The following is a 12,954-nucleotide window of genomic DNA, read 5'->3' on the forward strand; positions in this document are numbered from 1 at the left end:
ACGGCACACCACCACCACCCTGACTGTGTGTGTATGGCCTTTTCAAATTTGGAGTGTAGCAAGAAATGTTTAGGTTGAAAACAACAATCAATTACAATGGAAAAACAGATCCTGCCTTTATATAAATAGTTATAATCTGGATGCAACTATTCTATTTGCCTGTCAGTTCTGTCTCCAGTCTCCCTTAGGACTCCATTTAGATTCAGTGGTCTTGGTCTTTCCCCAGATTTGAGTGTTTCCCCGGGAGCAGCTCACACTAATCTACACAGCTCATTAGTGACACTCTCAGAAGGCACATGGGCAGGTGGGAAAAGGCTGGTGCATTCTCATCTATGACCTATCTTCTTCACATGCTGCGGCTCTCCAGAAGAACATGGCTCTAGTACTGGTCAAACACACAGCCATGCCTTCGTGGTCTGCATTCCTGGTCTTATATGAGTAAGTCTTTTGTTTTGGGCTTCTATTTGGCCAACAGGCCATCTTTCTGTACCACTCTTGTTCAGTAAAAAAGAAATAAAGAGCAGACAAAACCACAAAATTAATCATGTCAGAATGGGCCGCCCCTTACCTTTTGTGCACAAGCAGCTCTCCTCTCCTGCTTGGCTTTCATCTCCGCCAGCAGAACACTGCCCATCATCTGGATCCCGTACCTTCGCCCTCCCTGGGGGCTGCTCTTACTGTCACTCCGGTCCACCTTCCCCATTTCTTCTCCTTGACTCTCTTCAAGGGAGTCGGGTGTTTTGATCTCCTCTACCCGTTCAGAATTGCCATTGTGTTCAGCTGGCTTTGTGTCCTTCTTGGGTGTATCTGTAGCTGGACCTTTGCCTCCTCCTTTTGGTGATGAGGGCTCTTCACTCATCAGGACAGTTGGTGGCCGGTCAGACTTAGATCTAGATTTGATTAAATTGAGAAAGCCACTTTTCCGAGAATCTCGCTTTTTCTTTTCATCCCCTCCTTCACTAAGCTCGTGGGATTCTGATCCTCTTGCTGACGATCTCCTGCAATTCAAACCAAGATAGAAACTCTGTTGGTTGTACTACAACAGGTTCCAGCAGGAATCATTCAAAATATAAATACAGAAATTTCTACTTATACAGTAACTGTGCTAGGGCATTTTAGAAAGCTGATTCAGGTCCATGTACCTAGGAGATAAAGGACAACATGCAATATTATCACCATATTCACAGATGAGAAACAAGAGGCACACAGAAATTAAGAATGAGAATCTGAAGATGCTGGTGGTACGTCTTAGAGCAGAGATGAGGCATATTTTTAAGTGCTCTAAATTCATGTGCCTCTCTACCTTTGACAACTACTAATAAAGATGGCTTCACTGAAGACATAGGTGGATAACTTACCTTCTTTAATTTGGGGACACTGGAAAGGGACAGATTTCCTCATAACGCCCTAGCAATGCTTCTATAGTCACTGCATAGTATCTGGAAGACCACCCTGAGTGCTTAACCTAAGGAACGACTTAGGTCCTTGCTTAAATGTAAAGCCACTGATTGAGGCAATGAAACGAAGACACAGAGAATGAGCTTTGGTAGAGAGTTGTCAGGAAGAGAATGCTTAGAAAGTTTGGGAAATGGGTGAAAAGAGAGTAAATAAAATAGACTAAGTGGGAGGTATTACAAACAATTCTTTCATTAAAGATAGCAGATTGAACACCTATTTTAACTCCTGAGTCCCAGTTAATGTGACAAGAAATTTAAAAACAAAGCAAAGCAAAACAAAAAACAGGGTATAAACCCAAAGAACAACAAAATTTGGAAGCCAAAATTGTCACAAATTATTATTCATTTGCTGTTATTAAGTGTCCTTGAAGCTATTCTGACTCATAGTGACCCTATATAGAGTTTTCAAGGAAACCATGGTTAGAAGTCCAATGCTTATCCTATAGCACCACACTAGGAATCCAAGTATTCATTGAAAAGAATCAATAAAACTGAAACCTAAACTATCAGGGAGAGGCCCAGAGCAAGCTAATTCTAAAGCATTGATTTAGAATCAGAAGTAGCAAGCCTCTGGAATTAGAAGTGAAAGTGGGGCTTAAAAGATGACATCTGGTTGCAACTATGAGGAGGGTGACTAAAGAACTGAGCTGATACCAGACACAGTTGTTAAGTGGATTCTGGTCCATGGTAACACAGGGTTTTCAAAGGCTGACTTTACAGAACTAAATCTCTGCGTCTTTCTTCTGAAGCATCTCTGGGTGGACTTGAACCTCCAATCTTTGGATTAGCAGTACAGCACATTAACTGTTGGCACCACCCAAGGATTATTCAGTGGAAAATGGGAGGCTCATAAAAACTACATATTGAACAGTGATACTTCCCAGCTGTTTTCTCTCATTCTGGGGTGGCCAGGTTTATACTTTCCAGGAAGACCATTAGAGTTCCTGACAAGCCCATCAGAAAAGAACGACAGATTCTGACAATCAAGAGAGGCTCCTTTCCCAACACAATGATTCAAGATCAGTCTACACTGAGTCCTCTTTCATAACACAAAATCTCCATGAAACAAAAATAAGATAAAAATGAGATCATGGAAAAACTCAAGGATGAAATGCATGAAAAAACTCAAGGATAGAATATATACAATTGAGGATATCTCCTAGAAAGTGAAGAAATATTTACAAAAACAAAAAAACTACAAAGAATGAGAAAATAGGAGAGAAAAGATAAGAAAATCAGTGGATTAATAGAGAAAAAGTATATGATTCAGATAACCTAAGTTCAAGAAAGAGTACTGAGAATGGAGAAGGAAAGAAATTAAAAATGCTTAACTCAGGAAAATTTCCAGAACCAAACGACATGAATGTCCAGATTGAAATGGCTCCCCGAGTGCCCAGCTAATTTAGTAAAAACAAACAAAATTACCCATGGCACAACATTTCAAAAACACTGAGGACAAAAAATGATCCCAAATGCTTCAAGAGAAGAGGTAAAAATTAGAACAATAAAAGTTACTAAGGTCAGGACTCAGGATCTGCTTGATAGCAACGTTGGAAACTAGAAGACAATGGAACAAAGTTATCACACTTCTAAGGCAAAATGGAGTCCAACTTAGAATTCTATACCTAGTCATACTAGTCATTAAAATGAAAAATAGGAGTGTTTCAGAAATTTGCCTCCCATGTTTCCTTTCTCAGAAAACAAGCAGAGTAAAAAGTCAACCAAAACAAGGGAGGAAGGTACTGGTCAAAAGAAATGGGAACCAAACAGAGGAATGAAGTGGGGGAACCCCTACCATTTGGTAAGGGAAATCCCAGGACGAGGCTGAGAGATCAGACATTTGAGAGAGAGAGAGCTTTGTCCAAGAAGATGATACCAAGAATACATGAAAATATTGAGAGGACAGTTACACCCTAATGGGAGACTTAAGGAATGAATCAATGCAAGCAAAAAATAAAACTAAGCAAATAAAAAAATGAACAATGAATAAGTCTAGGAAAATAAAATGTTCTACAGGACAGGGGATCTAATCATAGTACACTAACTCAGCTCTGATAATATTTACAGGTTATAATAAAACGAGAACTACATATCGAGTCAACCAACAATTACAATATAGCAAAATAAAAAAAAAGGGGGTGTGAATTTGGTGGAGATGGGGATACTGGGCATAAGAGGTACATCATCTTCTTCAGTACAAAATCAATACATACAGTTATTACCTAAAATTAAAAATCAGGAAATAACAATAAAAGCATGTTATTCCAGAATATGGCAGCAAATAAAGTAAACAGCTAAAGGAATAGAAGGAGTGCTGGCATGGCACAGTGGGATAAAGCACTGGACGACAAAGTTGGTTTGAACTGCAAGGTTGGTGGCTCAAACTCACCAGCGGCTCCTTGGAAACCTTACACACGGTTGGTATAAGTCAGAACTGACTTGACCGTACTTAAAAACAACAACAAAGGAAGAGAAAGTAGCTGCCTCTGAAGCAGGAAAGAAACAAGGGGCTTTTGAGGGGAATGGGAGGGAAGAGGGATCTACAAGTCTCATAGAACATGTCTCATATGACCATCTATAACTTTGATATTTCAAACTTAATTTGTACTCCTTAATGATTTTACCTATAAGGAGCTCTGGTAGCGTAGTGGTTACGAATCAGGCTGAGAACCTTAAGGTCAGCGGTTCGAAACTACCAGCTGCTCCGCAGGAGAAAGATGAGGCTTTCTACTCCCGTAGAGATTTACACCCTCGGAAACCCTGTACAGGGTCACTATGGGTCGGAACCGACTCGATGGCACTTAACAACAACAACAAATGATTTTGCCTATGGCTCCTAACTATGGCTAACACTATGCCTAGTAAACTGGCTGTCATCTGTTTTTCATATAATAAAATGTGATGGAAAAAAAAAAATCACAATTTTGCTCCATTATCTTCTACCTTCCATCATTATGTGAGGAAAACTGATGTATCTAAAACAGAATCTGCCTAGAGCATATCTTGGTAGGAAATGGATTTTACACTTTATAAAATGGACCCAACATATTTAGAGTCTATTAAAGGAGGTAACATTAAAGGTAAAAGAAATCACACTAGGGCATATAATACCAACACATTGTTCCAGATCAAATGCTCATAAACCTCCCCACTAACTATCCAGAGGATGGGCATCTACAGCCATGCCCGGAGTTTATGTGGCTACAGGTCAAGATTGTCTCTATTCATTCCACCACTAGTGGTTGAATGCACACTGGATTGGAGACTGTGTTCATACTGAACTTAGAATGAAAAGAGACCCAGGTGTGGCTCCTGAAGAACAGTACTCTGTCTGAGGAAAAAAAAAAAAGACTTGAAGACAAATCATCCCGATAGTGATTTATCATTTTGCTGTTTATTTTGGTATGGCCTGTTGAGAACGTATTCATTTAGCTCTTACATTGTAAAAAACAAAGAAACAAAACAAAACTCTAAACAAACTCTCAAAGGATTGCGTGCACTGTAACAGATGTGTGCAGGGGAGAAAAGAAAAAGTGACAAGTCAGCAGCAGAGAAAGAGCAATTCATTTTGGGAGTAGAACAATCACAGAAAAGCTTCTAAGAAATGGCATTTAAGTTGGATCGTGACGCATAAGAGAATAGAGTTTTGTCAAGTATAGTACACTAAGCTACAAGGCCAGTGTCATAGAAGACAAATCATTGAGGCCTGAAGCTTGTAAGATTCAGTAAGTTATTCTGTTATGGATATAAAAATTTAACTTACTTCCATCTCAACATCCTGCTGAAGCAAGATAAGGCACATCATTCTATAGAAAGGACTAGTTGCTTCTCTATATGTGCCCAGCCTGCTCACCCTCTATCATTATGGCTGAAATTCATTCCTGAATCTGATACTTCAAGGTGAAGAATATGTCACAGAGGCTTTAAATCTTCGTGGGAACAGAAAGCCTCATCTTTCTCCCTGGAGCGGCTTGCAGGCTCAAATCACAGACCTGTGGTTTGCAGTCTGTATGCAGCCACTGCGCTCCCGAATCTACATTTATTAGGGGATTACATAACTTGATACAGATTATGCTTAATAGCTGGAGTGCGTCAAGTTAAACTACTACTGATAAAAAATACCACTGAAATGTCTTCTATGAAAACTCTGCTTCAGCAATAAGAAAATGAAGAAAGGACTTTTAAGAGGCTAACTCTGTAATCATCTCACTAATTCCATTGCCATTTCGACAATGTCAAAGTCATGCCACTTAGTTATGATTTGTTGTTGTTGCTAAGTGCTGTCCAAGTCAGTTCCAACCCATAGCGATCTGCATAGGGGTTTCCATGGAGCAGATGATGGGTTTGAAATGCTGACCCTGTAGTAAGCAGTCCAATGCTTAATCTACAGTACCACACCAGGACCCCAAGCTATGATTTAGGGTGCCCAAACACAGCCAATTATAAAGAAGTGCCGTGTAATGGATTATACAGGTGAACGTAACCAAGTACTAAAACAATCCCAGGATGGTACAAGTGGTGTGCTATATTTTTGGTCTGGTTTAGAACAGTACAAGGAGTCCTGGTAGCACTATGGGTTAGGTGTTAGGTTTGTGGTTCAAATCTACCAGCCACTCTTAAGGAGAAAGATGAGACTGTTTGCTCCTCTAAAGATTTACAGTCTCCGAACCCTATTGAGGGTGAGCTGGAATCGACTCAGTGGCAGTCTGCTTGGGCTTGAGCTTAGAATAATAGTTGATCAGTTCTCAAATTTAGTATATCTCAGCATACTCTGTTAAAACACAGATTGTTGGGGCCTACTCCCAGAGTATCTGATTCACTAGGTCTGGGGTAGAGCCTGAGAGTGTGCATTTCTAAGACGTTTCCAGGAGCTACTGATGATGCCAATTTATAGACCACATTTTGCAACTCACTGTAATAGCAAATCCCCATAAGAAAAAAAGAAAAAAAAGAGGGGAATGTGGTATGAATGGACTTCAGTTTGATTGTAATGTAAACATGAATGAAATAGTGTTATACATGAAATAACTATGAACTTACTTAGAATCCATTTTGGTCACCTTCTTGGTGAAAAATTCATCTACACCTTCATCAACTCTCCCTATCAGACCATTCTGCTCCCCATCTTGCGGGACACTGTTGGCAGCACAGACCTGCAAAATAAACAAGCAAAATGTTCATTGGCATTTGGCAAACATTTATTACTAGGTTCAATGTGCTGTGATGAGGGCCATGAAAGGCACAAGACTGACTAAAATAAAAACCAGTGCTACTGAGTTGATTCTGACTCACAGCAAACTCTGTGTGTCAAAGTAGAACTGCAAGATCAGCGTTTCAAACCCATCACCATGTAGATTTTTCAGAAGTAGATCATGCATGAGGCCTTTCTTTTGAAGTGCCTCTAGGTGGATTAGAACCATCAACCTTTCAGTTAGCAGTCAAGCGTGTTAACTGTTTGCACTACTTAACTAAAAGGTCTCCTTGACTGAAACGAAGAGCTTGTAGTGCTGTGGGTCAGGTGTTGGGCTGCTAACCATCAAGCTTGGCAGTTCAAACCCACCAGCTACTCCTCAGGAGAAAGTTGAGGTTGTCTGCTCCCATAAAAGTTTATAGTCTCAGAAACTCTCTGTGTAGAATCACTATGAGTTGGAATCAACTCAACAGCAGTGGAATGTACTAGAAGTTGTTTGCACAATCGTAACACAAAGTAGGAAGAAACAAGACCTAGGGATGCACTGTAAACCAATGTCTGGAGGAAGATTAAGGCAGACTAATGGATCAGAAAAAGCTCAGACCCAACAGACTATGAAGAGTCAAGTGCTTCTAAAGGAAGAGGAAGACATTGTGGCCATATGGCAAGGGAAGAGGAAATGAATGAAAATCTGAAACTCACAATCTCATCTGAGGATGGTGATAATTCCAGTGGCCTGGGGTTTGAGGTATGTGGGTGGGGTTCATTGCTATAGTTTGACCCTGACAGACACTTCACAGCCACTCTCAAATCTTCTCCCTTGTTCCCTTTCTTGCTGGCAGAGCCCTGATTTCAGGATATGAATACTGACTGGCATACACTACACAGGAGTCCTTGGTTGATGCAAATGGATGACATGCTCAACTGCTAACTGAAAGGATGAAAGTTCGAGTCCACCTACAGGTGTCTCAGAGACAAAAATACCTGGCAATCTGCTTTGAAAGAACTTAGTCACTGAACAACCCACGTGGCATAGGTCAATTCTGATGCACAATAGTCAGAATTGACTCAACGTTAACTCGATGGGAACACAAACTGGAATAAGCCAAACACCATAATCCCATCGCCTTTGACTGATAGGCATTGAGTCATTCCTGGTCACTGAAACGTAAGAGGCAATCAGCTGGGGAGCTCATGGGAAGATTTTCCTGCAGAGAAGCAAGTGTGCTCTTCTACATGGTTATGTGAAGGAGGATGTGATGTCTGAGCTGTAGCAACCTTTTGGGGCTCATAAAGAGGTAAGTCTAAGGGCAAAAGCCAACATGCTCAGTAGGACAGAGCAGAAAGGTGGAAAATATCTGGGTGTTTGTGTCATGCTACTGAACTATCCAGCCTTGGATCTTGAGACTTTGGGACCAAATACCTTCTAGTTCCCCTGGTTAGGTGAGACAGCGCCTATCATTGTTTAAGCAACTTTTAGTTGAACATCTCATTACCACCAATTGAATACTCCCCACTAATAATGCAAGGGTCAATGGTGAACAGCCTCATATGCTATGCTAAGGAGTATAGATAGAACTTATCTTGTGAGTGGGTAAGGAGCCAACAAAAGAGTAGCATGACCCAAATCTGCATTTGAGGCAGGTAATTTTGAGGCCATATGGTGGATAGATTGGAGAGGCCAGAGAATCTAAGTAGAGAAACCACAAATTAAAGACTCCTGTAGAAGTTTAATCTGGAGACGAAGGGAAACTCATTAAGCACCTAAGTCAGAACTGGAAGGAAGAACTATCTAAGAAGTTAAAGCTTCTAGACTAGGTGAATGGGAAAATGGTCCTAGGGGACTCAGTCTAAGGATCAGTTTTGGGGATGAAGACATTAAATCCCATTTCAAATGCTTGAGTTTCCAGGGGCAGGAATACAGGGGCAGGAATCCAGAAAGCAGTTGCAAACCCAGATCTCATGAGAGAATCTGGTGACAAGCTGCAATGAAACTATATACCATGTTCGCATTTCTCTTTGAATGGACAATATACACTCACAGAAGAGAGCATGTGCACACTTGATTTGCTGACTGCAATAGTGTAGTAAGTTAATATTGCATGTAGATAGGCTGTGGACCCTCAAGAAGGAACATGTGTTTCACCCAGGCTGTCAGGTACAATGGTAAGTTGTCCTGTGGTTGGGATATCTGGTCTGGATGTTTCTCTATAGAATGGTGGGAAAGATATTTTTGGTAATCATTGATTTGCAAGTCTCAAGTTTCCTAAGGGAAACTTGGCTCTGGTCTGCATATGCAGTGCTCAAAGAAAAGAACAACCATTTGCTTTTAACAGTTATCCACTTCATTCCCTAGGAAACTCCATTCTGTAAGTGAACTGTGCATTTGAGTTCAGGTTTGTGAGACGTTGAAAAGTGAGTAGATACTAGACAAAAGAATCACATGAAATGTGAATAATACATACAATTATACGTCTCATCTGAATGGTGCTTTATAACTGGGGCAAGGGTTTCCTAGGTATTGCAACAGAATAGAGAATCAGCAAAGTTCTATAACTCAGTTATAGAGAGAAAAATAAACTCACTGGAAAGCTACTATTTTGATTACAAAAGGTAAATTATATAGAACTTTCTTGTCTTATCATTTTTTTTCTCTTTGGAAAAGAAAGGTGAATAGAATTTCTATCATAATAATAGTTTCTTGTATTTGGGGAGCAAGGTGGCCCCATACAATAAACACTGGACTGTGAACCACAGGTCCATGGTTTGAGCCCAGGAGCGGCTCAGTGGGAGAAAGATGAGGCTTTCTGCTTTTGCAAAGACTTAAAAGCCTTGGAAGCCCTATGAGTCGCTGTGAGTTGGAACCAATTCTACGGCACTTAACAACAACAATACTTGTATTTAAGTTTGTATATAAGAGGTTCCTGGGTGATTCACCTGCCCAAATGCTAACAAAAACTTTGAAGGTTCAAGTCCACTCAGAGGCCTGCAAATCTATTTTCAAAAATATCAGCCACTGAAAAACCTAAGGACTTCCTCAAAGACTGAAACTCAAAGGGAACACACGATCTGGCACGTGAAGTTCGCTGGTGACCACGTTGGTCTACTGGTGAGTGAAAGGGGGAAAGGCAGCAACGAAGTTATGGGCCCAGTTCGACCATATTCCATAGACTCCCGTCGACCTGGAGATGAGAGAGAAAAGGAGGGCTGGTTGGTATGGTGAGACCTGAGGACTCCTAAGTTCATGGACAAGGACCTAGCCACAGAGGGATAGAGTGGAAAGTGAAGCATCCAGCTAATATGAAGTGAACGGAGACACACAAGAATGCCCAAACTTGCAGATAATACCCATTTGACCTAGCTTCGATGGATTGATGATCAGAACTCGAACCAAGAAAGATAAAGAAATTTGATAAAGGAAATGTGTAAATTGCTACAAATTGATGAACTTGATCTATACTTATGGATGCAGTAGTTCAAAATGCCAACTGGGAGGGAAGGAGTCTTCACATCAAGGATCAAACCTATCCCCTCTGTACACAGGGTTGATAGGGATGGGCAACTTAGACATTGGGTACGTAAAATGGGGGTAAATAAAAGCATTAAGTGGTTGGCTTACAAGTTTTCAAGTGGGAGTTTAGTTTCAGAGTGTGGGGGAAGGTAGAATGCCCATTGAATAGTTTTCATCTTGTCTAGATGGGAGATGGGGATAAGATTCTTATGATTCAATAGTGAGTAATGGTTATCATGACAAATTGTGATTGTCACAACTGTAAAGGTAGAAGTTTTGTAACATAAAGGGGGGAGTAGTTCATCTTACATTCCAGAAACAGAGGACCCTAGGACCATCAAGGGAGCGAAATATGGGACCTTATCCAGAGAAGCAGCGACACCAAAGATGGAGGCAAAGATGATGATATTAAGAGATAGAGCATCTGAGGACTCTAGACTCATGGAAAGAGTATGCTGGTGGTCAGGAGGCAGGCTTGCAGAATGTGTCCTTGAGTTATTTAGATGATTATACATCCTTGAGTGTTTCTGTGTACATCAAAAAACAAACAAAAAAGAAAAAACTAGAGGGAATAGAAACAAATGATGTTGAATGGTGATGCTTAGAGGGGACTGTAATCATTGCAATGATACAAAATACAATAGGATCAGTGCAAAACTGATGTTCTCCCATGTAAACTATCACTCAATGCACAATGAAAGATTTTAAAAAGACCAAAACAAAACAAAAAACCCCGTTAGAGTACAGCTCTACTCTGACACATGTAGGGGTCACCAAGAGTTGTAGTCAACTCCACAGCACCTAGTTTAAAGTTTGTACAGAACTTGTGAGTTAACGTGTGTTTTGCATATTATTTCACTATTTATTATATCACCCCTGTAAACCACAAAGGAAAGATAGATTTACTCCAGTTTTAGTCACAGATCAAACCATGGATCAGAGGGTGAGGAATGCCCCCACTTGGTCACTGACAGACAATGAGAAAAGACAGAACTTGGGAACATGTGGTCCTCAAAGAGAGGCTCTTCTAAGCACACCCTGTTGTGCACCACCCCCCACGCCCCCATCTTCAGAGGCTTCTCCTGTAGTGACTCCCCTCCTACTTTGAGAGAAAAATTAAGTTTTGTTTGTATAATTTCTCCCATCAGTCCATTTCTTTTTTTCCTGCTTTGAAACAGAATTCACAGCTGGCACTAAAGATTCCCTAGGGACATGGAGAACATCAGTGGGCTTCAAAGACTGACATGGGACTCAACAAAGCACTCTGCTTTGCAGAACAGACCAGTGTTTTGGGCTGAACGGGATTTTCCAGATTCCCCAGCCCAACCCTGTCATTTTAGAGATAAAGAGCCTGAGAATAGAGAGGTTAAGAGAAGTCCACTATCACTGGGAGATCTTCAACAAAACACAGTTAAAATGCATCTGTTAAAACAGGAAGCAGAAGGTGGCACTGGCCGGGTTAAAAAGTGTGGAGCAGCAAAGCTTAACACTAAAATGAAATGTAATTTGTCAAACCAGTTAAAGGCCAAACACACATGCTGTTTTAGCTCATTGTCTAGTAATAGTTAAGGAAAGGACATAGAAACATCAGAAGTTTTCAAAAGCCCATTTGATTTTGGTCTTTTCCATCAAGTACAATAGACTTCAGACTCAAAAGAGTAGTGGAGCTATTGGAAAAGGCAAACAAAAATCTCCGAGATGGCAAGAGAGCCCCGAGTGAGCTGGAATGGACTCCATTTATGTCCGCAGATGAGCTTTCTTGCAACTGTTGTTGATATTTGAGAATTACATTTTGCACCTATGGTGTGTAAGTAATTGCTAAAAGGATAATTTGTGAATGCTTAGACGATATATCAGTAATTGTGAGGAGTAAAGACAATTCAGCTACCCCTCCCTCCCATTTTCTGGCTGCCAGGATTATTAAGATGAATACATCCAGAAAACACAGTAGGTGGTGCACCTGGAATTTGAAAGGCTTCTGCCAAATCTCTACTGATGCTATTGTAGGCCGGATGGAGAGAAATGGGCAGGAAGTCAGGGCAATTAGGTACCTTAGAAACTCTTTGAACAAACACAACCCAAGGAGTGCTAGCTAATTAGTTAAATAATCATGGAATCTTGTGTGCATATATTAGACAGTAAGAAACATGGAAAATTGATGAGCTAAGCAATCAAGACAAGAATTTGAGAAACCCAAAGGAAGTCAATGAGGGAAGTATAATAAAAATAAGAGAAAAATTAATTAACTCAAAAGGACAGATAAAACTAAAAGCTGTTTCTTTGAAAAAGACTAACCAACAACCCCACAAGGTGGATTAAGAAAAAGATAAAGTATTAAAGATATATTAGAAATGAAAAAAAGGGACAGAGCTCTTAGTCTAGAATGGATTAAACAATGAAAAAGAATTCTACAAGCTAAAGGAACAATTGGACTAAATGGACAATTTCCTAGAAAAATAGAAATGACAAAAATAGTCTTGAGAACAAATAGGTGACTACAGAAATAAAATCCCTAGTAAAAATAATCTATAGGCACATCACATGCATAGAGCATACAGACAACATGCTGTGCCCAGATAGCTTCCCAGAGAAACGCAGACAATCTTGATCACATGCAAACTGCTCTGGAGATACTATAACTTTGATACCCGAAGTGGCTCAAAAGTGTAGACGAGGAAAAACTCACCAGCTGCTCCTTAGAAACCCTACACAGGGTCACTATGAGTCGGAACCAACTCAACAGCACTTAACAACAACTATAAAAATATAGGACCCTGTACAGGGTTTCCAAGGAG

At 40.4% G+C, this 12,954-nt stretch overlaps 1 protein-coding gene across 1 annotated transcript in view; it reads right to left on the minus strand.

The window, feature by feature from the left end:
* The window catches only part of LRRC16A (leucine rich repeat containing 16A), a 441,803-nt gene that overhangs the window by 20,511 nt on the left and 408,338 nt on the right, over positions 1-12,954 (minus strand). The window contains exons 31-32 of the mRNA XM_006872823.1: positions 6,498-6,610; positions 569-998 (exon numbers count right to left, since the gene is read on the minus strand). Coding sequence (XP_006872885.1) covers positions 569-998; positions 6,498-6,610 — 543 coding nt within the window. The remainder of the gene's footprint in view (positions 1-568; positions 999-6,497; positions 6,611-12,954) is intronic.

The sequence above is a fragment of the Chrysochloris asiatica genome, unplaced genomic scaffold, assembly GCF_000296735.1.
Source record: "Chrysochloris asiatica unplaced genomic scaffold, ChrAsi1.0 scaffold00213, whole genome shotgun sequence".
Taxonomy (NCBI): domain Eukaryota; kingdom Metazoa; phylum Chordata; class Mammalia; order Afrosoricida; family Chrysochloridae; genus Chrysochloris; species Chrysochloris asiatica.